This window comes from Crinia signifera, chromosome 8, assembly GCF_055691185.1.
Source record: "Crinia signifera chromosome 8, ASM5569118v1, whole genome shotgun sequence".
Taxonomy (NCBI): domain Eukaryota; kingdom Metazoa; phylum Chordata; class Amphibia; order Anura; family Myobatrachidae; genus Crinia; species Crinia signifera.
In genome coordinates this window covers 5,493,557-5,519,942 of record NC_139224.1, presented here as the reverse complement: position 1 = coordinate 5,519,942, position 26,386 = coordinate 5,493,557, and the positions used below count along the sequence as shown (strand labels likewise).

The 26,386-nt window shown below is 44.1% G+C and overlaps 2 protein-coding genes across 2 annotated transcripts; one reads left to right on the top strand and one right to left on the bottom strand.

Moving 5' to 3' along the window:
- Positions 1-3,322: 3,322 nt before the first annotated feature.
- CIAO3 (cytosolic iron-sulfur assembly component 3) lies at positions 3,323-14,744 on the bottom strand. Its single transcript, XM_083155638.1, has 11 exons — positions 14,310-14,744; positions 10,447-10,542; positions 9,704-9,847; positions 9,156-9,288; positions 8,782-8,916; positions 7,829-7,947; positions 7,452-7,581; positions 7,303-7,375; positions 5,290-5,427; positions 4,565-4,722; positions 3,323-3,966 (listed from the first exon to the last, which is right to left on the bottom strand). The coding sequence occupies exons 1-11, from the start codon at positions 14,373-14,375 to the stop codon at positions 3,728-3,730; spliced, it is 1,431 nt and encodes a 476-aa protein (XP_083011764.1). The 5' UTR covers positions 14,376-14,744; the 3' UTR covers positions 3,323-3,727.
- Positions 14,745-15,100: 356 nt separating this feature from the next.
- On the top strand, positions 15,101-24,839 carry SEC61A1 (SEC61 translocon subunit alpha 1). The gene is made up of 12 exons (XM_083155637.1): positions 15,101-15,259; positions 16,597-16,664; positions 16,874-16,939; positions 17,117-17,195; positions 19,150-19,281; positions 19,448-19,557; positions 19,644-19,797; positions 20,312-20,472; positions 20,589-20,786; positions 21,025-21,216; positions 21,300-21,376; positions 22,487-24,839. The coding sequence occupies exons 1-12, from the start codon at positions 15,253-15,255 to the stop codon at positions 22,671-22,673; spliced, it is 1,431 nt and encodes a 476-aa protein (XP_083011763.1). The 5' UTR covers positions 15,101-15,252; the 3' UTR covers positions 22,674-24,839.
- The last annotated feature ends 1,547 nt before the right edge of the window (positions 24,840-26,386 follow it).

Sequence of the window (26,386 nt, the reverse complement as noted above, 5' to 3'; positions counted from 1 at the left end):
GGTTGCCAAATTTCCGGAATGAATCCCTCAGGTCAATTCTACACTCCATCGCACCGAGAAACCTTATGGTGTCCCTGAATATCCAGTACGTGTACCTTCATATACCCATAAGGTTGGCGCATCAGCACTTTCTTCGGTTTGCAGTGTTAAAGCGCCACTTCCAATTTCAGGCCGTACCCTTTGGCCTTTCGAAAGCACCCCATGTCTTCACAAAGATGGTAACTGCGGCTCCCCTTCACTCAGGTCAATCAGGCAGCAAGTGCCCCAGCAAATGAAAACTTTGCTCAAGGCGCTAGCCGCCAAGGGACTGCGGCCATTAATTACACTTGTGTGTCACTTTTTAATCACTATTTTTTTTTCTTTGACCTCGCCTATTCTACAAACTGTGTTTTTGTTCTTTGAGATAACATCGTATATAAGAGAAATAATCATACAAAATCCACATTGAACAAGAAAAGAGCGGATCATTTCAATCACACACACCCCCCCCCCTTCTTTGAAATGTGTACATTTCAGCAGATGAAGATTAATGAAGCAAGAACCTTCAAGAACGTAATGACCAAGAGACAATTAATACAATTATATATATTAATAATTTAAAACCATCATTTTAAGATTCACAGCAATGGTGTGTCTATAATGGGTGCATTGTGTGCAGGGAGCCTACACAGTGCACTCAAATAAATTACTTGCACTCAAATAAATTACTTACTCCTCTAAGGCAGTGGTTCCCAACCCTGGTCCTCAAGTACCCCCAACAGTGCACATTTTCCAGGTCTCCACACAGAATCACAGGCAAAATAATTAGCTCCACCTGTGGATCTTTGCCGGGTGACCTGCAAAACGTGCACTGTTTGGGGTACTTGAGGACCAGGGTTGGGAACCACTGCTCTAAGGCATGGTGGCCATTTTCCTAGTGATATGCCCATTGCCCCGAGAACAATGCTTAGGTGCCATGTTCCTGGAGCCTTGCAAATGTGCAGAAGACTTTGCCACAAAACCAGCTGATGATTCTCAAAAGATTTGTGTTTCCATAAAATGCTTAGAAATTTTCAATTTGAATGACTGAATTAGATCAACAAAACATCTATTTATTATTATTATTTTTTTTTTTTAACATTCGGTTTAAAAAAAAAAAAAAAAATAACAACTGGATGACCTGAATGTAACGAGTTTGTTTCCCCAACAGCTGCTCATATGAGCAGCTGTCAGGTACACACTAGGGGGCTGAGCAGCTGCCAGGTGGGTGGTCCTGCCATGCTGATGGATCAGCAGTGATTGGTAGACACTAGGGGCCCATTTGGATCGCATTTACAATGCAAACTCTGTGTATTGTTACCGCCCAGGATCGCATTGTAAGATGCGTTCCTATCGGTGGTGACCCTGCTGACTGCACTACCCCAGATGCAGTGTGATCTGGGGGATCCAGCTGGCAGCAATGCAGGGGGAGGGGGGATCAGAGATTCCTGCTGCAGTCTCCCCTACTTACATTTGGGTTATACAGGTTGAATAACCCTTATCCACATATCAGTTATCCAAATTATTCTGAAAGCCAGTCTCCCAAATGCCTACATCTGTAACTGGCACTACAGAGGACAGAACATGTACTGTAACTGGCACTACAGAGGACAGAACATGTACTGTAACTGGCACTACAGAGGACAGAACATGTACTGTAACTGGCACTACAGAGGACAGAACATGTACTGTAAATGGCACTACAGAGGACATAATATGTACTGTAAATGGCACTAAATATGTGCAAGGACATGATTGCTCAGATTCAGTGTCTGAGATTGTACACAAACTTTGTTTCATGTATTAAAACCTTGTTTCATGCACAAATAAAATATATTTGTGTGTATTTCATGTGCTTATACAACATAAATGCAAGATACCTCATTCAAATATAAAAAAATATTCCAAACTACGGAATAATCCGTTATCCAAAATTCTTCAGGTCCTGAGCATTTTGGATAAGGGAACTTAATCTGTACTTCGTATTTGCAGCTACCGATTTAGCCGCAAATATTGAATGACAAATGGGCCTCTAGGGGAGAGTGCAGGGAATCGGGGGAAGATTATCTTCCGGCAGCCAGCCACTGTGTGTTCCTGAGTGGTCGCACAGTTTGCACCCAAGTCAGATAATGCACAGCCTGGTGTGGTTGCAAACAATGCGACAATGCCAGGCAAGTGGTTAAATTCTATAAAAAATAACATTTGTTCATAAATAGAATATTTATACGCAATATGGTCATTAGGTCAACACCATTAGGTCGACATGGGTCTAGGTCAACATGCAGGAAGGTCGGCATGAGTCTAGGTCGACAGGGTCATTAGGTTGACATGAGTTAGGTCAACAGTCAAAAGGTCAACATGGGGTTTTTCACATTTTTTGGAGCCGACATGTGCCGACAGGCGGTATTTCATGCCCTACCATCCACTAGGGCAGTGTTTTTCAATCACTATGCCGTGGTACACTAGTGTGCCTTCAGCTGTTCTCATGTGTGCCCCCAGATCTAGACAACCCCAAACCAAATTACAGCCACCACCAGTTCAATTGATATTCACTGGTCTCTTCTTTTAATGAAAAGGGCCAATGTATTTTATTTGTGTTACCTGTTGGGACCAGTGTGATTTTTTTTTTCTATAGGGGTCAATAGGTTTTTTCCCTGTGGGGGCCAATGTGTTTTGCCCTGTGGGGATCTCATGGTGTGCCTTGGCAATTTTAAAATCTTATTTAGTGTGCCACATGGTAAAAAGGTTGAAAATCACTGCACTAGGGCATGGTGGGAGAATAAAATAGTGCGCCGAGCGCAGCGAGGAGACGCGGTGCTACGTTTCAGTGTCCATGTCGACGTTTGGGACAAAAAAAAAAAGTGAAAATTGCCATGTCGAACTAATGACCCTGTTGACCTAATGATTCCGACAAACTCGGACGCTTTTTTAAAGCTGCATTCATTTACTAAGCCTTACATTGTTAATAATCGTAGCTTTAAAAAAATGTCAGAGAACGATATATAGTTCTGAAAGTCCCAACACAGGTCACAGTTACCAGGTCACCTGATAGGTTGGTAATACACCGATTGTCACATGTTAAAAATCCACAGGTGACCAGGAAAACATGACCTGTGTGGGGTCCTGGAGTGAGTCCCTGTGCGATAGGGCCAGTGGCTACATGAACCGGAAGTCAGATGTTGTTACTGTATAAACACTGTCACATTCTCCTGCTATAACAAGTCGCTACAGGTACCAGTATGTACATACATACATTTTATATATATCACTGAAGGAAGAGACACTGACAAGAAAAGATGCAATATTCTTATCCGCAGACTTTATTCTGAAAGTAGCCGATTGATAGATACTTTGTGCAATTTTTATTGGTATAATATAAATAATCCTTTCATTCAAGACACCTTTGATTTACACAGGTTCTGTGGCTGTGTAAGAATAGGTGAAATGCAGGCTTAGCCAGCCATGGAACCTGTGTAAATTATATGTGTCCTGAATTAAAGTGGTATTATGGCGAGCTTAGGCCCAAATTGCCTAGGTCTTCCCAGTGCAGTCATGGTTTGGTGTGTGCACAGAAGGAACGGCCTATCAGGATAGAGGTGTGGCCGTCCGTGCACAGGATCGTGGTTCGTCAGTTCTTGTCATGTGACTGACAGAGGTTGTTAGGTACTGTGATGTCACCCGGAAGCAGTGCACAGTACGCGTCTACTGGTCACCATTTAATAGTGAGTCCAGAAGAGATTTTCTCCACGGCGTGGTACTGTGTGTGTAAGGCCTCGTCCACTCGGGCACCGTCTCTGCCCCCTAGCCACTGATCATAAAGTTGCATCACTCGGTCATCCTGTTCTGGTGGCTCACACCTCACAGAGCCGTACAGCTGCTCCACCCTGTGGAGTAAGTCCTTGCCAGCTTCTCCTTCTGCTCGGAGCTGGCCGCCACCATTCAAACAACCTAATAACAGAGAAACAACCTCAGATCACAGGAAAGAAAAATAAATAACAATAAAATGGTTTGTTTAGTGCCAAAGAATTTGCTTTGCCATAAGTCTGGGTTACACAGCGGGTGTCAAAATGATGACGTTTGCCACAGGACTTTATGCAACGTAGCAACTGCGCAGATAATGCAGCTGCGCAGATAATGCAGATGTAGGACGAGGACATCGGACTGACATTGGACATGGATTGTTAGAGCTCAAGGCAACAGTGCGGGCATTAGCAAAACTGCTGCACTTGGGACTTGTCATAAACAAAAGGCTGCTGATCTGGTGTTGCAAGGTGTGCTGTAAAGTGAGGCTGCTGGTGTTGCACATTGTGCCATAAAGTGAGTCTGGAGATGCTGTAAAATAGAAACTTTAATAAAACATGAATCTGTTACATTTGATCTGTTTAAAAATTCATATTTAAAGTGTTAAATGAGTCATCAAGTGAGTGAGTGATTTTACATTAACCCCCGCAATATGCAGATGAGCTGTTGCCATTGTTACGGATGTTGGGAGCACGTAGCTGCGATGCAATAGAACTACATTTAGTGGTTAATGAGAATGCGTTACCTGAAGGACAGGCCATGACCTCTACATAGTGGTAGGCGCTGCGTCCCCTTTTGAGCTTCTGCACCAGGTTCTGGATGTTCCGGAAGCCATACGCCAAGGCAAACTGCAGCAGCACCTCCCCGTCCCTCTCCAGCGTCACCTCCTGGAAGTCTTTGTTCCTGGACAGAGTATAGACAAACAGGCATTGTGCATCTATAGACAGACTAGCGCTGCTAGTCCCAGCCCGGTTCCTGGGCCGTGGCAGGAAACTATTCCGTTATAGTCTTATTTTATCAGGTCGCCTCCACTGCTGCCCCCCCTGGGATCCCCATCAGTCCCAAGATGCAGATACATATAAAGCTGTTATCTGGCTGATCTACCAGATATCAGGGGAGTGCCCCGATAACTGTTCAGTGTATATGGGAGAACAATCAGAAGTTAGCGATTGGTCGGCCATACTGGACCGTCCAGCATGTCCATCTGATGCATTATTTTCTCAGATGGAATTCATCTTGCAGTGTATGTGTCCGACCGGTAAAACATTTCCCCCTTTCCTTTCTCAGTCATGTGATCACTAAATAGTGAATGGGCAGAAAATGAACCAAACAAACAGGATCAGGAGAAAAATAAATGCTTGGATTTCAGGAACCGATTAAATATGAATAAATTATATTTGTCTGTTCAATAAAGGACAACGCGCTGCAGAACTATAGCAGGGACATGCAATAATAACCCTGTCATCTTACTTTAAGGGTTTGTATTTGATTTCGTTCACATGGATCCCGAACAGTTCTTGTGCTGCGTATTTAAACACATGCTCCAGGTATCCGCCGGACCCCCCACCATCATGGCCCAGCGGCTCCTCGCCCCGCACACTGCTGAACCTGCGCAGAGACACATCCAACAGCAGAACATCACATGACTGTGCAAACCATAGACAATAGCCATACTGACAACAGCAAAAGCCTTGGGCCCGATTCACACCTGCGAATTCGCAGTGGGCTACGCGTACTTATCTATATACTTGAAGAAACTAGGCAAACATATTTGGGGGTAAATTCCTGGGTTAAATGAACAGTATGACAGTAACTATGCTTAGAATAAGGACGTACCCCTGCATAGTACAATGTAACCCTAGTGCATCGAGTGGGCATACTAGCAGGAGTCATGTTCTCTGTACTGTAATATATGAAGTTATTAGAAGCCACAAGGTCAATTACCAAATACAATAAACATTATAAGCCCTGGGAACTCCGAAGTTATAAAGATTCCTCACTTTAGGAGTAGGGGGTCAATTAGTACTTATGTTACAGGATTTAATTTTAAATCTAGCAAGTTGTTGGGATAAGATGATCACTGTGGGCCAGATTCTCTAAGCTTCAAAAGTGCTAAAATGGAAAGTGATAAACAGCCAGCCAATCAGCTCCTGTCTGACATTTTTCAAACAGTCTGTGACATGGCAGGTAGGAGCTGATTGGCTGTTCATCACTCTCCATTTTATCACTTTTGAAGCTTAGAGAATCTGGCCCAGAGTCTAGGGGGAAGACTTACTAGTAATTGCCATATTGTGGTGCAGCTCAAAGGAACCAATCAGATTGTAGTCTATCAGTTCTCTAGACAAAATTTGATTGGTTGCTACAGGCAACGCCAGTCCTTTTCTGTTCTAGAACAGTGGTGCTCAACCTCGGTCCTCAGGACCCGACACAGTGCATGTTTTCCAGGTCTCCACACAGAATCGCAAGTGAAATAATTAGCTCCACCTGTGGATCTTTTAAAATGTATCAGAGTGAGTAATGAGTGCACCTGTGCACTTGCTGGGTGACCTAGAAACATGAACTGTGTGGGGGTCTTGAGGACTGACGTTGAGAACCACTGTTCTAGAAGCTTTAGCACAGGCATGTCCAAACTGTGGCCCTCCAGCTGTTGTGAAACTACAGATCCCAGCATGCCTTGCCATAGTTTTAGAATTCCCTGATAGCAAAACTGTGGCAAGGCATGATGGGACTTGTAGTTTCACAACAGCTGGAGGGCCATAATTTGAGCATGCCTGCTGTAGCAGATCTAACCCTAGGGGCGTTTTACATTCACTAGGGGCTGAATTTACTAAGCAGTGCTATTCAAAGACGCTGGGCCTAATGGACTAGCGTTCGAGTTTAGTGGCCATGCGGGATACCAGCCGAACTCAGGCGTTTTTTTTTGTTTTTTTTAAGGGGCAATCACTTACAATGCAGAATCAGGCCTTGTAAATGACTGCCCCCTTAAAAAAAAATGTCCACGTTTGGGCAGCATCCCAATATGGCCGCTGAACTATTATATCTGGCACACTGTGTCTGGCAATTTCATAGGCTAGTACTAGCTTTACAGAATTAGGGGCGTTTTATAATTGGAGGGGGCGTGTGTGCAGACTCCTCCTCTCTATGGTGCATTTGGCTCTGGAATTGTGCCAGAATCTACGGTGCATGCAAAGTTCCCTGGAAACATGACGCCAACTAATTTCACAACTGTGCATGCGTGCATGGCCATTCCGGCTGTAGGTAATATAACATAGTTGTAGGATGTGTGAGCCCTCTTGGATGCAGGGGTCCATGTGCACTGCACACATAGCACCCATTATAAAAACCCCAAAGTACGGAATACTTCTGAAACCCAATCAGATCTCCAGAGACCATGAACAGACGTGTCACTAGGTGGCGCTACTAGGATTTTAATTTTCTGCTATATTGAGTACAATTTTTGTATTTATTATATAAAATACTCACTGTGTGTCCAGGGGACAGGGATCCACATCCGATAAAGATATTCCCTCCTGTTCCAACATCCGCAATACTTCTCCTATAATAAACATCAGTCATTTAGCACAACACTAGCGCGATAATCATCCTATAGCGATAAGATGCGCCAACCCCACCTGTGGTAATGACACAATCCACGTCTCGTGTCTCATACTCCTGGTTGAAGAAGTCTGGTCTGGAGGCCTCCAACTTCTTGTCATAACACGGCATCACAGTCACATGATAAATCTGGTCTGGCTTCAAGTTCTGCATGACCAGTACAGGCAGGAGAGAGAAGGGGTGGACGGTGAGCAGGGGCCATGTCACTTGACAAAGAAAAGATTACAATGAGCCCTCCCTCAACATAAGTGGAAGCAGCCATGTTGTTGTAGTAAGTCAATAAGACTAGAGACATCCCTGATGACTGAGGTAATCTTACGCACTTATAGTGTTTGTACCTCTTCCACAAAATGGCTACCTCCACTATAAGTCAGACATCTTTAGTACTCTTCACCTTTTCCTGTGCTAAGTGGCTCTTGACCAGCGATCCCATTGTCTGTTGTGGGGACTTGGTGACACTGATGTATGGGATAATGAAAGACCCGTGGGTTTTCTCTGCATAACAAATCCAGCCTGTAAGAGAAGATCAGTCACTAGAGGTAAGTAAGGGCAGGTCAGTGGAGGCGCGGTTAACCGTGTACACCTATTCTGTACTGTTCTTGAAGATGAGGGCCCCTAGATTCCACTCCTAGTGCGAGGATCCGCAAGTTCTAGATACGTGCAGCTGCAAAAGTGGCGCCGGTTGTGTGAATGCGCAGTGTGACAAATGTTGTGAACTTTGCAAAATTACCAAACACAAAAGGAGATCTTGCTCTCTGTCATGTGTACATAGCGTCAGCAGCAGACATGACAGCCCTGCATCAGATATTCCTGTCAGGAGGAGCCTCAGTGATGTCACAGTTCCTAGTGACTATTGCAGGACAGACCAACCTGTGGCTCTCCAGATGTTGTGAAACTACAAATCCCAGCATGCCTTGCCACAGTTTTAACACTCACTTATAGCAAAACTGTGGCAAGGCATGATGGGATTTGTAGTTTCACAACATCTGGAGAGCCACAGGTTGGCCAGGCCTGGACTATTGTTTGGGTACTCTGTAATTATATTTATATATAAATATATAAGTCAGCAAAATGTCGGCCAGCCATGTGCAACTTCTTTGTATTCCGTATGTAGACACTGTCACTCTACTGACATTTACTCCTTTAAAAAAAAAAACACATGTCAGTAAAAATAAGCGGGCACATGTATTCAGCCTGGTAAAGTGGATGGTGGTAACGCACCAGCCTTGTCTCCTAGTTGTACAGCAGCGAGCACTGGTTATGGGCAGCATGTGTACACGGACAGATCCTGCATAGATAACACTGTAACAGCGTATCGCCAGGTAGCGCAGCAGAAGCAGCTTCTACCTGGGCAGGCCGAGGCCAGCATAGGGAGGGCCGTCTTCTCCTCCTTCTGCCTCTTATAGCGACGGATAAACTCTCGCTGACTCTCCAACAGGCTGAAGTTCCGGGAGAAGCTGGTGTCAAACACATAGTGCACCCCTAAAACAAAAAGTCAAAAATATAATAATACACATATAAAAACTGTGATATCTCCTATGTGCCCCCATCCCCCACTAAACCTGTCAGCTCTTTTCTGCTTTCCCCTTGTAGCCCCACTTAGTTTTGCAAGAATGAGTCCCACAGAGATAATATATGTACCCAGAAATAACTGAATGACTGTTTGCTTTGATCAGGAAGCGACAGAAGATCAGGACAATGTTTCAGCTTCTGCTCCTTACCCAACTGCTTGAAGAACGCCGTCAGCTTTTCAGCGGTCTCCTGGATATTGAGGTTAAACTTTGCAGCGAGAGAAGCCCGTGACTGAGGCGAGACAGACACCACAACCAGCTTGCACTGAGACGGGTCCAATGTCTGGGGAGGAAGCAATAACGGAAAATGCACAGTGACTATGTGGCGGAGAGATCAGCGGAGACTACATGACCCAATCAGAAAGAATGTACTACTTATTTAGCACCATCTGAAGATAATAGGTAGTATCTGATTGGTTACCCATAGCAACATCCCATGTGCAACTCCCATCTTTGTAAATTTTCCCACAGTCCCTTATAGTCCAGTACGATCGCTGCAGTCTTTCTAGAGCGCTAATAGGTGCAGCAGATCTGATGTCATCAGTCTGATACATAAATTGGATCATCCGAAAAGGCGGTTACTACGCTACAGCGTCATAGTCAACAAACAAAACCTAATATGGGTAATTAAGTCATGAATCCAGCACCCCCCCAAAAAACTCACAAATTAAAAATAAAATAAAAAAAACAAAACATACTTTGTTCTGCGCCAGTATCTTGTACAGCTCCTCGTGGCTCTGTTGTGTGATTAGAATACTTTCCGCAGAGGTCACACAACCGCTGCAGGCCAAGCAATCGTTCAGGGTAATCTTTGCCTTCTCCAACTTCTGGGACGCTCCGTCCTGAAAGGTAAATACAAAGTCTCGGAAACACTTGTTCAGTTTGAAATACGGCATTTAATGCAGGGTTGTCTACTTTCTGGCTGCCCCCTCCGGGAAAGAGGCGGGACGGGGATGGGAAATTGGTGAGATGGGGCGTGACGGCCAGCAGGTCATCTGGAGTGGGCCTTGTGGCCAATCCCCCTCCGTGCAATGCCGCTATTTCAGGCATTGCACAGTGGAGAGGCAGGGCTACAAAGACGCAATTCCCGTCATTTGCTCCCATGGACCCCCCTGCTGAGGGGGGGGGGGGGTCGCAGGAGACTGTCCACATTCTTGGAGGCTTCCACCCTTTCCGGACGGGGAGTGGATAGCGAGCTGCCATGTATGTGCAAATTTGTATACATATTGCAGGCAGATCTTTTTGGGGAGAAAAAACAGCGATTATGATCTGCATGATGTCACTGGTTTCTGGTGATATGATTAGCTGTATCTTTGTGAATGTTGTACATCCCACAAAATGGCTACCTCCGTTAGGCCCTTCTCAAGTAATTTTCAGATTTTCGGATTTCAGATCAAGGATGTGACCTGAACCTCAAATAGTTTAATCCCATTAATCTCACCTGGCTGATTTGGAAATAACTTCCGTCATCCTCAATTCGGATCTTAGCGGCTCCTTTTCCTGTTTTCTTCTCTACCTTAATGGGTTTAATGCAATCCTGCAAATAACAATAATAATCATCTTACACTTGGAATTTCACATTGAAATAAAATGATATATTTAGCTTCAATAATTGGGGCCAATCTCTAGATTAATGGGAGTAATTCAATTACAGGTGAAGGCATCCACCTAGTGGAACCAGAACAAATGTTGGATTTGGACCTGGTGATGGATGTGAGATGCGGTGCGGATTCCAGGGTTTAAATGCCATGGCAATGTCCAATTGGCACCCTTCCCCTGGAAATAAATACCACCCTAAGTATCAATAACAGATCACAGAGGGTGCAACTAGTACAAATCTACAAGGCATTTAGAACAGACACCCTTTAATAATTAAATGGTTTATTTAGTATTTACACTGTAGCTAATGAACCTTATCGTCGATTATCAATCCCTATGCATAGCTGGCCATTTTAGACATACAAGTTGAGTATCCCTTATCCAAATATCCCTTATCCATAGTTCCAGAATATATATATATCAGACAGAGGGGTCTGGCACTCCACTTGCCAGCAGGGGGTGGCAGTAGTGTAATTGCCCGGGTGCTCACGCCAAAGCCACTGCGTGCTCCAACATAGATAGAGAAAAAAACGTGTCACTCCAGGGACTTCAACCAACATGTAGTTTATTGGCGCATATCAACGGCGTTTCGGGACACTTCCCGTCATCAGGATTATCCTGATGACGGGAAGTGTCCCGAAACGCCGTTGATATGCGCCAATAAACTACATGTTGGTTGAAGTCCCTGGAGTGACACGTTTTTTTCTCTCTATATATATATATATATATATATATATATATATATATATATATATATATATATATATATATATATATATATATATATATATATGCACTACTGCGACATCTGTAACCGGCACTACTGAGGACATGATATGTAACTGGCACTACTGGGACCGGCACTACTGAGGACATGATATGTAACTGGCACTACTGGGGACATGATATGTAACAGCACTACTGGGGACATGATATGTAACAGCACTACTGGGGACATGATATGTAACTGACACTACTGAGGACATGATATGTAACTGACACTACTGAGGACATGATATGTAACTGACACTACTGAGGACATGATATGTAACTGACACTACTGAGGACATGATATGTAACTGACACTACTGAGGACATGATATGTAACTGGCACTACTGGGGACATGATATGTAACAGCACTACTGGGGACATGATATGTAACTGACACTACTGAGGACATGATATGTAACTGACACTACTGAGGACATGATATGTAACTGACACTACTGAGGACATGATATGTAACTGACACTACTGAGGACATGATATGTAACTGACACTACTGAGGACATGATATGTAACTGGCACTACTGGGGACATGATATGTAACAGCACTACTGGGGACATGATATGTAACTGACACTACTGAGGACTTGATATGTAACTGACACTACTGAGGACATGATATGTAACTGACACTACTGAGGACATGATATGTAACTGGCACTACTGGGGACATGATATGTAACAGCACTACTGGGGACATGATATGTAACAGCACTACTGGGGACATGATATGTAACAGCACTACTGGGGACATGATATGTAACAGCACTACTGGGGACATGATATGTAACCGGCACTACTGAGGACATGATATGTAACCGGCACTACTGAGGACATGATATGTAACCGGCACTACTGTGGACATGATATGTAACTGGCACTACTGGGGACATGATCTGTAACAAGCACTACTGGGGACATGATATGTAACTGGCACTACTGAGGACATGATATGTAACTGGCACTACTTGGGACATGATCTGTAACTGGCACTACTGGGGACATGATATGTAACTGGCACTACTGGGGACATGATATGTAACTGGAACTACTGAGGACATGATATGTAACTGGCACTACTGGGGACATGATATGTAACCGGCACTACTGAGGACATGATATGTAACCGGCACTACTGGGGACATGATATGTAACTGGCACTACTGGGGACATGATATGTAACTGGCACTACTGGGGACATGATATGTAACTGGCACTACTGGGGACATGATATGTAACTGGCACCAAATATGTGCAAGAAAATGATTGCTTGAATTGAAATTCAGTGCCTGAGATTGTACACAAACTTTGTTTCATGTTTTGAAACCTTGTATTATGCACAAATAAAAAATATTGGTACTTGTGAGTTATCCGGACGCCCGATTTCTAAATCGGGTCGGATCGGGACATCGCATCGCATGCGACCATCGGATGCGATGCGATGACCCGATTTTTCCATAGGAATCAATGTTAAAATGGACTGAGTCCATTTTAACATGGAATTCAATGGGAAAAAGGGGTCCTTTTCATACCCCTACTATCCAAGTGGGCATGGAGTTGGATATAAACCTGTGGCGAGCGTAGCGAGCCACCGAGCCCGAAGCGTGGCGAGCGTAGCGAGCCCCGCGAGGGGACACGGAATACCGTCCCCTCGCGGGGCTCGCTACGCTCGCCACGCTTCGGGCTCGGTGGCTCGCTACGCTCGCCACAGGTTTATATCCAACTCCATGCCCACTTGGATAGTAGGGGTATGAAAAGGACCCCTTTTTCCAATTGAATTCCATGTTAAAATGGACTCAGTCCATTTTAACATTGATTCCTATGGAAAAATCGGGTCATCGCATCCGATGGTCGCATGCGATGCGATGCGATGCGATATCGCATCGCATCGCATCTGATTGTATGCCTTAACTTAAGGCATACAATCAAAAAATCGGGCGTCCAGATAACTCACAAGTACCAAAATATTTGTGTGTATTTCATGTGTTTGTACAACATAAAATACCTCCAAATGCCTCATTCAAATATGAAAATATTCCGTAATAAGAAATAATCCGTTATCAAATACTTTCTTCTGATTCCGAGCATTTTGGATAAGGGATACTCAACCTGTATTTTTAAGGAAGTAGGTTATAGATCATGGGATGAAAACACATGAGTGGAGAACACTGTTCAACATGCACTGCAGACAGCTTTGCATAGGGATCAGTGATCCCTGCAGCCAGCACCTGGATTATATTGGATCATTCCAAACACTGTCAGCTGCAGCGCTGAACTCAGTGCAGGGGGAAGCTGCTTAGCACATAATATACATGTTAAGCTGTATCGTCTATAATATGTCTAGCGTCCGTGTGACTCTGAAAAATTGCAATCTGTTGGCAGGGAAACTACATCTACTAGCTTTCGAAGCATTAGCTTTGAGCGGGCTTACTAGTGGAATATATAAACATACTGGTTATCCCGTGGATCACCTGCGCGGTGTTGCTACGCCCAGTACTCAGCATTACCCTTCACTCTCCTTCTAACCCTCTCTGTGGGGTAGATTTATTAACCTCGAAGAAGTGATAAAGTGTTGGGTTTTTATCACCGGCCAATCAGCTCCTGTCATTTTTCAAACCAACCGTGTAACTTCACAGTAAGGAGCTGATTGGCCGGTGATAAAAACCAGACACTTTATCACTTCACCGAGCTTAATAAATCTGCCCCTGTAAAACTAGCCAATAGGAGCCTGGGGGCGGGCTTAGGAGAGAAGTGTAACACCGGGCCCCAGGCACCACACGCCACCTGTGATAATATATTCTTTTGCACCTGAGCTCACCACCCACAAGTTCCGCCACTGATGTAGTTTATGCGAACGGCGCTGCAGCCGCCACTAAATACTAATTTCCCACAATGCTGTGCTTCTCGCTATAACTCGCCTGTGATGGCCCAATAAAGTCATCCAGATCAGTCAGCTGCAACACTCCGCTGAATGGGGACACCATCCCTGTCACACCACCGTCAGGTCAGCAACCACCCCGGGTGCTTCCGCCGCAGACCTGGCACAAAGTTTTGGCGCTTCTGTCGTAGCCTGGACCCACAGTGTCAATAATCTAGGATTACCATACCCTCCCCTCATACTGGGACACCCAGGAAATACACAGGCTCTATGGCTGGCTGACCTCTAGGCTGTATCTCACCTGGTTTTAATCAGCCACAGAACCTGTGTAATTCATGGGTGTCCCAGTTTAAAGGGGCAGTAAGGAAAATCCGTAATAATTGTATTAGAATTATAAGAACACCTCCATAGACAAAGGGGACGTGTCCCTAGACCACTGCCCACAACCAAGATGGCTCCCACAGCCGCGACGATGACGACTCACTAGCAACCAACAGCAGAAGCGCCAGTCAGCGCTCCCTCACCCAGCCCATAGCCCCGCCCAGGAGTGACCTCATCAGCGCCGCCAGAAACCAGACGCCATTTTGGAAGAGGGCAAGTGAAGAGCGAGACAGACGTCTGAAAGGAACTTTCTGACCCAGGATTACTACAGACAACATCAGCTCCGGACGGGATAGGCCACATGGCAGATTTACCGGCGTGCTACCGCCGTGTGTCCCGCATTCTCTCGAAGTGACCGAGCAGCTGCCAGGACCCAAGATGGCCGCCGCGCTGCCTCGTCAGGAATGCCGCTCAGCGTGGCAGGAAGCGGAAGCGGCGGCCTGGGGCTCTCTCTTTCCCTCTTCCGGCCGGTGACGTGTGTGTGCGGTGCTCGGGAGCGGTGACGTGTCTACGGAACCTTCTCATTGCGGGGATCGGCGGCTGCGAGTCAGTCAGAGGACAGAGCCCGGCAGAAGCCAGCAGCAGCGCACCCAGAGTCGGCCATGGGCAGTGAGTATCCGCCAGGCAGGACGTGCGGCATGGGGCATGGCCCAGCCGGGCGCCCTCACTGACACCCAGCACTACCATTATACTATGCACTTCCCTAGTGTATGTGTGTGTGTGTATATGTATATGTATATATATATATATATATATATATATATATATATATATATATATATATATATATATATATATATATATATATATATATACATATATACATACATATATACATACATATATACATACATACATACATACATACATACATACAGCTTGGTATGAGAACCACTATATAAATATATATATTTGTACTCGTACATTGTACTAAATTCAAAATTGATGCTATGTTTTAATTGATATATATATATATATATATATATATATATATATATATATATATATATATATATATATATATATATATATATTTACAAAGGATGCTGATGTAATACTTACACCCGGCTAGGTCTTGCTAGAAACAGCTTTGCACTTTGATATATAGTGCATAAACACGATCAGTCTTTCCAGTTGCTGGAGATCAGACCAGGGGGAATATGTATGCGATAACCTTTCCAGATGCAGGCTGTGTATTTTTTTATGTGGCAATCCTTTACATGGTGGGTTTTTTCCTTGTGAATGATTACTGCTTTATAAATACAGGCGTACTTGCTGGAATTCCTGCATAGCGTACTATCTACCTAATGTTTATCAGGTTATGTTTTGTTTGTGCTTCTTAACATGGGGGATTGCTGACACCCATCTTTAGTGACCTGTCTTTAAGCAGCGGTCCTAGGGAACCATGTAGGGTGGTATCTGTATGCGGATACAGAGCTGTACATGTAAGGGCAATCAACAAAAATGTGTATAGTTGTCCTTGGGATCCCGGCAGGAGCTGTGATTGGTTACTTATTCCGGAATCTGCTGTATAAACTCTGGATAAGACTGTTATTGGGTCATATGATTTGCAGAATCTAGCATAGAAGTGTAATATAGCCATACAGTGCAGACTCCTCAGTAGGTAGTGTCTGTGGTACTAATTTGTGAATGAATCTAACAGTGTCATCATCACTGGACAGGAAACTCCCCCATTTACTCTTGGTTTCTAGACGTATATCCCAGAGAATGTAAACAGGTTTATTTTGGGCAACGTGTCCCATTCCTGTAGTATTGCCACACACGTTGGTCCCTAAACATTGCGGAATGACAGCTTGCAGTGTGTAGTTCTAGGTTAGCGCTATAGAATAAGGGTGAAGGTGATTTGCCGGGGGGTTTAAAGAACATATTGTAAAACCTTATTATGATTTAATTTCCACTAATATAACTTTATCTTTTTTTAACAGTCAAGTTTCTTGAAGTGATTAAGCCCTTCTGTGCAATATTGCCAGAGATCCAGAAACCGGAACGTAAGGTATGTGTTACCTCCTGTATTATATTCTCTTTTCTGCAGTTATGTGTCAGACCAGGAACGCTGGACTTGTCCTTATGGAATGGATTTCCATAGTGGAAGATGGAAATTGCTGCATTTAATCTTTGTGTAGCGTCTAAACTCATGCTAATAATGCTGTATATTGGATAGGTTTAATAATCTTACCGTGTGATTGTCTTTTCTGTTTACAGATCCAATTTAAAGAAAAAGTATTATGGACCGCAATCACCCTATTTATATTCTTAGTATGCTGCCAGGTAAGTGAGTGGTTTGTAATACATAAGTGCCCATGTTACAGTTACTGCCACTGTGATGATCTGTCCTCTTCTCCAGAAGGGAACAGATCTGTGTTTGGGGAAATAAAACCATTGGCTTTCCACTTTCTGGTGTATGAGAGCTGCTGTGACTTCCTGACGTGTGCTTTATTCTCTTAGATCCCCCTCTTCGGTATAATGTCTTCAGACTCCGCAGATCCCTTTTACTGGATGAGAGTTATCCTGGCTTCCAACAGAGGTAATTTCATTTATATTTTTACCTGGGTGCAGAGAAAAAGTTCAGTTTTTTTTCCCCACTGGTTTAATGTAACTATCATGGGTTGAATATCTATAATTGTAGCCAACCCTGGCCTGGTAAATTGGGTTCCTTGGGTATAATATAGTACGAAAAAGGGACATTAAGGCGATATGGCAGTGGCCAATTATATATCTATATCAGCATGACCGCTTTCCTGCAATAGAGCATAGAGGTGCTGCTTACGTATCTATTTGATCTCTGGGTGATCCCGATGTGCCATGTAGTATGTATCCAGACATGCCGCCCTGTAAGCAAGTGGTAGCAGGGTTGTAAGCGGCTCCTCTATAGGGATTGGGACGGTGCCATAATAAACTATCTGATCTCTAACGTAAGGATATTGTTTTTCTAATGCAAATAAATGTACAAAACACCGAAAACTTTACAGTACTACAAAACTATTAAACAGGTTCCGTGCACCTTCACACAGTCTACATGTTATAGAAAGCACTGCAAGACACACTTATTTGTGTGTGTGTGTGTATGTATATATATATATATGTATATATATATATCTATCCATCCCAGACGGTGCCCTGTGGCTATGGGACGTATTCAATCTTGTCTGTGTTTTTCACCAGGTTAAAAAAAAAAGGCAAAGATTGGCCTATCTGCATTCAATCACGGGTATTTTCACCCGTTTTTAGTACATTTTTGCCCATTACATTTCCCTTTTCTGTTTTGCAAATCGGCATGGGCGAAAACGTCAGTGAATACGCCAAAACCACAGGAATTCACTGATGCTAGATTTTTCACCCAGGCGAAAAATCGGCACAGGGATTAAATCCCCCCCCCCCCCCCCCAATGTATGTATTATCTGGGCTCCCATGTTAAATGCACCCCATTTTTTCATACCCCTACTATCCAACTACGCATGGAGTTGATTTTGCGCTCGCCACCGTGCCCAAAGCTCATAAGAAAAACGGGAGCCCAGATATTAAATAAGTACCAAAACCTCTTTACCTCTGAGAGCTTCTTCAATTTTCAACAGATGGACATACAATGATACCCTCCATAAAGAGACAAAAGCAGGAGAGCATATTAGTGCATCAACTTAGATTAGTTTTTTTTATAAGTATTTAAAATGTATCAAATGCAACACAAGGCAGGTTGGAGGTTCACCAGATTCCACATTAAGAGCATCGATATTAATCGGGATACAGGCTCTGAAATCGGTCTCTTAACATTGAGGAAGGGAAGTTAGTTCCCAAAATGCATTGCAGCAGTGACAGGATTTCTACCTGTTAACAGAGATTGGAGCTGATGTAGATTTCAGTGGAGAATGGTAAGCTGAGAAGATCTTCTAATAGAGATTGTTGCCATAGTTTGTACTACTTTTACTTTTAATTTGTATTTTCGGTACTTGTGTAGTTTCACGGCGGCAGTTACGTAGTCAGCATAGCGTCCCTGTCAGGATCAGTGTAGTGTTCCCACGGCCGCACTAACAACATAGCTTAAGCTGCCGCCGTGAAACTACACAAGTACCGTATTTTCTTTGAGTTCTTCTCAGTCTTAGAGGTGTGATGACCTCTCTCAGCAAATAGGGTGGAGACATGGCCGACCGGCACATTGTGACATTATCTGAGCAACGTGTTATGACCTTGTGGGGGTTTGCCAAGTCCGTAAAGGACGGAGATCACAGAGGAAGCCAAATAAGACAGCCGTAACTGCCCGTCCGGTCATAGCTTACACTGAGGAGTAACTGAAATGCATTGGTCAAGCACAAGAGATAGGGAGTGAAGAATGATCCCCCCCCCCATCTCACACTGATTTTACTATGTGATTATGGTGCCGTTGTGGTTCTTATACCGAACATAAGTTACCTGATTTGTGTGTTCATGGCCAGTTAGTATATCGGTGCAAACCTGGAGTTTTATTTTTTTTTTGTCTTTCACAGGTACTTTAATGGAGCTGGGTATCTCCCCTATTGTCACCTCCGGTCTCATCATGCAGCTTCTGGCTGGTGCTAAGATCATCGAGGTTGGGGACACACCAAAGGACAGAGCTTTGTTCAACGGGGCACAGAAATGTAAGTCCTGCTTTGGTCAGGTGTCTGGTGCTTTCTATAGTGTAACTCTGCCTTCTATAGGAACACAAGTCAGTGTCAGGCTAAGGCTATTTATGGATCTGGCCCTACTCTTATGATTTTATTGTATAATCTGCAGTTGCCGTAACATGATCTCATTTCCCCCCAGTGTTCGGTATGATCATCACCATCGGCCAGGCCATTGTGTACGTTATGACAGGAATGTATGGAGATCCCTCTGAGATGGGTGCTGGCATCTGTCTGCTCATCACTATCCAGGTAGGCTCCGCTGTTGGTTCTTGCTGCAGACAGACTAAGTCAGCTGCTGTTGCTCGGAGTAACCCATGTTTCCTTATTTCCTCCAGCTCTTTGTTGCCGGTTTGATTGTCTTACTTCTGGATGAGCTGCTGCAGAAGGGTTACGGTCTGGGTTCTGGGATCTCCCTCTTCATCGCCACCAACATCTGTGAGACCATTGTATGGAAAGCCTTCAGCCCGACCACTGTGAACACTGGCAGAGGTAGGACCCAGGGCGTTTCCTCTGTTTGCAGAATTATTTCTGCAGAGATTAAGGGGCCATTAAGCACTAGGATAACCAAATGGTACAATATCGATAGAATAATCTAGGAGGATTAAGAGACTGAATTCCCAGTGACTCTGGAGGATGCTTGGAAGGGCAAATCATTTAAAAGGCAAAGCCAGGTTGGTTTTGTCTTTTAAAGGATTGCTGCTTTAAAACACCGTCCAGACAACTTTTACCAAGAGTGATTTTTACATTCTGCTAGACCAGTGGCTCTCAAACTCGGTCCCCGGGCCCCCACACAGTTTGTTTTCCATGTCATCCAACAGGTGCAATCATTACTCATTGACACATTTTAGAAGATCCACAGGTGGAGCTAATTATTTCACTTGTAATTCTGTGAGGAGACCTGGAAAACATGCACTTTGTGGGGTCCTGAGGACCGACTTTGAGAACCTGTGTGCTAGATGAAAGTGCTTTCTAACGTCCATGTTTTCTTATGTCCCATCCGCAGGCACTGAGTTTGAGGGCGCCATTATTGCCCTATTCCACCTGCTCGCCACTCGTACTGATAAGGTCCGTGCGCTCCGGGAAGCCTTCTACCGACAGAACCTGCCCAACCTGATGAACCTGATCGCTACTATCTTTGTCTTTGCAGTGGTCATATACTTCCAGGTACGTACCGGCTGGTGCTCGCTTACGTTCACCCCTATGAATGCGGAGTCTTGCTCCATTACGTCATTCACACAGAGGCGAATTGTTAACCGTGCCGAACATGTCTTACATTGCAGGGATTTAGAGTGGACCTGCCCATCAAATCTGCCCGGTACCGAGGCCAGTACAACACCTATCCCATCAAACTGTTCTACACCTCCAACATCCCCATCATCCTGCAGTCCGCTCTGGTCTCCAATCTGTATGTCATATCTCAGATGCTGTCTGCCCGGTTCAGCGGGAACCTGCTGGTGAACCTCCTGGGGACGTGGTCTGTGAGTATCCCCAAACCTGTGTCTTGTGTTAGCAGCTGTTCTCCTTAGACGTGATAAAGTTGGGCAGATGAGCAGTTGTCACTCGTACTCAAACGAAGTGTCAACCAACCACTGACATCACGTCTAAATGACCACCGGGAAGTGTCACACTTGATTACTATGGAAACCACCTACCCAATACAATTATCTGTTGTGTCTGAACGCTATGGGTTCTAACCTATCTTTCCACTGTTTGTAGGACACTTCCACCGGGGGACCTGCTCGGGCGTACCCTGTGGGTGGACTCTGTTATTACCTTTCTCCGCCGGAGTCGTTTGGTTCTGTGCTGGATGATCCGGTGCATGCTGTAATTTACATAGTCTTCATGCTGGGCTCCTGCGCTTTCTTCTCAAAGACCTGGATTGAAGTGTCCGGCTCTTCTGCTAAGGATGTAAGTACCCGATCCCCCGCTGGGTATTGTGCTGCTGAGGTTTCACGCAGAGTCCGTACAAACTCTGATTCCTTTCTCTGCAGGTTGCAAAGCAATTGAAAGAGCAGCAGATGGTGATGAGAGGCCACAGAGAGACGTCCATGGTGCATGAACTGAACAGGTGAGGGATGTGGAGCTTCTGGCATTGATATGTAATACACCACACCTGTGTGGCTCTCCTGATACACCTTAGGCGTGATGACTTATTAAAACCATGCTCCATGAGGCTCCCTGTTTTATAGTCACATAATCCAGTTCCTTGCGATTGATTATGGTGACTGTTCTGGGTCTATGACGAAGAGCTCAATCCAATTGTACTTGTGATGTGCCATGGCGTTTCAATGCTGGCAGCAGCGCCCGATCTCTGGCACTGAATAAGCACAACATTTCTAAGAGCCCTGTGGGCCACTGTCACGATGTCTTGCACCTGCCAGATTATCGTAGCTGATTGGACAGAGCCCTAAGTGGCTGATCCATGTATTGGTTCTGTGAATAAATGTAGTGATAAGAACTACCTGCATAATGCTGGAAGAAATGGCCGCTACAATCGCTTGGCTGCTCTGCCCTCTATTCCAGAGTTCTCCATTAATACAGATGTTACATTTGTCTTTCTGCACTAATTTGACTACACTGGATGTGTGCCTCACAGAGGCCGGCCGCCTGCGTTCCCCATCCAAACCTTTAACTCCGACTGCTCTAACTTACTAGTCCAGCTCGGTCATAAATGAGTACAGTGACCACTTGTCTACCAGCGATTGATTACATGGCACATAATGTTGCTAAACTGGTTATACTGGCATCCCCTGTATCGTAACAGTATTACGGTCCTGTGGGGTAGATGTATGAAGCAGTGATAAAGTGCCTCGTACTTTAAAAAGGGACAGTCAGGAGCTGATTGGCCGGTGATCAAGTACCAGGCACTTTATCACTTCTCCTCCCTTATCACGGCTTTATACTTTATACTATTTTTTTGACCAAACTTTATTGTTCCCAAACAAGAGAACCTAGCCTTGCTGAATGGAAATAGCTCTGGCTAAAATTGGATTTCATTGTCCTGTAAACTTCAGTAACTACTGTACAACACGGATACTCCTCACTTCTGCCATTATCTGAGAAATAGAAGTCCTTTCCAATTAGAGCCCAGGGGATTTATATACTTTACTAGCAAATTTTACACCTATCGCTCCTCTATTTGTCTCGATGTATAATCCTTTTCCCCCGTTTCTTCTAGGTACATCCCGACGGCTGCTGCCTTTGGTGGTCTTTGCATCGGAGCGCTCTCGGTACTTGCCGACTTCTTAGGGGCCATAGGCTCGGGGACAGGAATCCTGTTGGCCGTCACCATTATCTACCAGTACTTTGAGATCTTCGTGAAGGAGCAGAGTGAAGTGGGAAGTATGGGTGCCCTCCTGTTCTAAAGCCATTCATTACACAGGGTGTGAGCTGATCACATGACTTGGAAAACCAATTTTAAGGGTGTATTCCAGGGACTTCAGGAAGAGTCGGACACCTCACCGGGTTGGTGTCCATTCGCCAACTGATGTCCTTGAGCACTCTGTTTTTGTTTAGTTTTTTTTTTTTTTTTTATCAGTTTCGGCTCATTTTTATATAATTGTGGACAGTGCAAGAACTTTTTTTTTTCCTGGAAATATTTTAATTTTGATTTAAATTGAGCATGAATTCAAAACAGGGCATCTACTATTTAAGTCTCGTCTCAAAGACTTCAGGTCGGGTAAAAAGCTTCTGTACAGAGTTTGGAGCACAGCTGTGGGTATTATCAGTTTTTCATTTTTTTTTTTTTTTTTTTTCAATAAAAACTTTGAAAATAAGTTGCTTTTTTTTTTTTTCTGCACGTTGGGGTTTAATCCATTTTTATTTCACGGCCGTGTCATTATTTTTACCTCATTGGCCTCTTGCATTACAAGAAGGACGATTCGATCCAAGACTTAGAGCCGATCATGAATGATTGCAGTGTGATATCTGATCGATGCGCCATCATCCGACAAATCATTAATGTAGCCTTAACGTGACACTAAAGAGTAGTTTTATGCTACTGCCGTACTGCCTGCAGCATGCGCATCACATTGACTCCTTCCACGTTCATGACATTACTATGAACTGATTTAAGATGTTGCTGCAGTAAGGTGTATACTAAACCAGTGATGGCTAACCATGACGCGTCAGCTGTTGTTGAATTACACATCCCAGCATGCCCTGCATAATTTTTAGCATGGCCAAATTGCAAAACTGTAGCAGAGCATGCTGGGATGTGTAGTTCAACAACAGCTGGAGCGTCAACGTTCGCCATCACTGTACTAAACTCTAATGTCCTCTATCTAGGTTTAGTGGTACTCTGGCATGATCAGTTGTAGTACAATTGTTATATGCTACGCGGTTACATGTGGGACTTATCTGGTGCCTTTGCACCTTTCAGACTGAAATGCAGAGTAGTACTTGGAATTTTGTAGACTGTTTTAACCCAGCTAAGATCCCATTCAGGCTTGCGACAGATCAGGATTGTTCACAGAATGGTGACACCACATGTGCAGTGCTGGCGCTTGGATAGAAATATATATATATCTACAGATGGACCATGTAAAGAGATACATGAATTATTGGGTTGTTAGACCACATTTATAACACCTGGAGGCACCCAAGCTGTAGTGTCCCATTTACGTGGCTAGTCCATTAGCTCGACTCCTTACCGATCCTCCGTCGCCCGTGCTATTTCCAGATGAATGACTACAAATACCGTACCCTGACCATCTGCTCTTTGGGATGTCCTACTCCCATAGCAGTAGCGTCTAGATCCCCTTCAGTTTTGTGAATTTTCCCATTATGCACTGGGTCCACATACACCTGGAGGGGGAATATAAATCTGTGGCGAGCAAGCCCGTGAGGGTACAATGCAGCTAAAATAAAACAAAACCTATGTCAATTACAGATAAAATACAATAAGTGAGGGCATATAACAACTCCTCTTCCCCCCCCCCCCCCACCCCTCACGTCACATCCTGTACACAAAACTGGAGGGGATCCAGTCTCTACTGTTCCACTGGTTCTATATCACAGTATGATAATGATATACGCAGTGATCTGACCCAGGATATGCCCAATTGTGGTTTTATACCCTGTTTTATATCCAGGGAAGTTTATTCTTTTCTTAGGTCATTTTGGTGGTTGTGGTATAGGGTTCCGACAGTCGGGATCCCGACTGCCTGGACTCAGACAGCATGGTGAGCGCAACAAAGCTCCTTGCGGGCACGCCACCTATTCTATTCTCACTCTATGGGGGTTGTGGACCCCCACGAGGGAAAATAGCGGGTGGCCGTCGGGCACCTGTCTGTCTGCGTTTTGACAGTCGGGATCCCAACAACGGGTAAATAACTGTCGGGAACGCGTCCTGCACCCCATTTTGGTAACAGAGAGATCATTTCAACCAATAGTTTTGGTAACTGGAGGGCTGAAGTTGCAAAACATGTAAATAAAAATATGGGTGAGAACAGTTTTTGTTTTACAATCTGTAATTCCAAACATGGGGTACTTTCCTGTAATCAGTATTACAAAATAAAATGTCAAGTTAATGTCTTTATTTTTCTATCATATTTTTATGTCTCCTCGTGAGCCGTCCACAGCGGTCAGACCTCATCTTGTTTATGTGTGTATTCACTAAGTCGCTGGTTAGCTGCATAAGGTGGGTATTGGGATGGCTTGCTGTTGCTGACAATGTCTAGATTGACACTGACAAAAGGTTGACAAGCAAATGGTCAACACGAGTCACGACGATCCAAACCCCTAAGATGCACCATAATTACTGCAAATGTTTCACTGCATAGTAACCGCAGCCTCTCATGCAAGCCTTCCACAGTATATCATTTTCACACAGGAAATGTTGGGACATTCTATTTATATTTTCATCCATTTCTTGGGCTGAACTCATTAGTATGCGTGAGAATGTCGTCTGTCAGTTTATTAGGAGCCAGTGCACAACGAATGTAAGTGCTTTTGCTGTAGGAAACCGTTAAGTGCCCCATACATCAGCAATTAATTGTGACATTTTTCAGATATGGAGATGATTGCCACAATTAATTTTAGATGTGTGGGCTCCCCCTTTTAGCAATCCCAATCAAAATCGCCAATCGATTGCTTAATCAGGTTTTTAAACATGTTTAATAATCTGGTATTATCTGCAGATCTTTTTTATATGTGTGGGCATTCCCAATTCGTCTTCTTCATCTATTTACATTATGAACAGCTGAAATGACAATCGATTGGGCAATTTCCAGATATGAAGATGCAATCTTTAGATGGAAAAATCTGCCGATCACTGAAATAATTCTGTAATGTGTGGGCAAAGTCAGATAGATTGTAAAATCCATTTATCTGGCCAAAAAATCCCTGGATCTGGAAATCCATAAATTGTGATTGCTGATGTATGGGGCCCATTACACTCTGAATAATAATTAAATTCCTCCTGCACCCATTGGGGTACACTGGAGCCATGGGGTATAGAAGTGGTTGTAGGAGCCCAGACAGTCATGAATTCTAACTAAACGTAATATACGCACAGGCCTCACTAAAACCACCCACCCCTTGTTTATTATAAATAGCATCTATATGGAGATTCCTCTCTGATTCTTTTTTTTTATTCAATAATTTTTATTGATTTTCTGAAACAAACAACACACAATAACACCCCAAAATATTGTTCCATGGAGTACAGGGCAACATTGTATACATCAATATATAGGTATGGTATAACAAAGCAGTGTAATATATAGTAAGACTATTGAGCATGGTTGTAGCGGTGTGATATACACCAATAGGATCACCCTCACAGAGTACCCGTAGGCGCCATACGGGTAACACTTTACATTAAGGGTACAGGATATTATATCAGACATAGAGTTTACTGCTAAAGTCACCTAAAGCCCTACAATCCTAGAGTTACACCAGGTTCAATTTAGGATATATGGAACACAAAATAATAATAATATTAATAACCCAAAACAAACCTCCCTAATAACCCCCCTCCCTGTATGACCCAACCCCAACTTGGTATACTTGGATCCCTTAACCTACCCCCACTACAGGATAGTACAAGTAGACAGGAGGGATAGAGACATGGAAA

Excerpts from the sequence above, each read along its gene's own strand:
- CIAO3 (XM_083155638.1), bottom strand. The coding sequence starts at position 14,375 with ATGGTGTCCCCATTCAGCGGAGTGTTGCAGCTGACTGATCTGGATGAC. Across the intron at positions 9,848-10,446 it reads GTTATTTCCAAATCAGCCAG|GACGGAGCGTCCCAGAAGTT; the intron begins GTGAGATTAATG and ends TTTACCTTTCAG. Across the intron at positions 5,428-7,302 it reads CCCTGTCCCCTGGACACACA|GTTCAGCAGTGTGCGGGGCG; the intron begins GTGAGTATTTTA and ends GTCTCTGCGCAG.
- SEC61A1 (XM_083155637.1), top strand. Across the intron at positions 16,940-17,116 it reads TATTCTTAGTATGCTGCCAG|ATCCCCCTCTTCGGTATAAT; the intron begins GTAAGTGAGTGG and ends TTATTCTCTTAG. Across the intron at positions 21,217-21,299 it reads CCGGCTCTTCTGCTAAGGAT|GTTGCAAAGCAATTGAAAGA; the intron begins GTAAGTACCCGA and ends CTTTCTCTGCAG.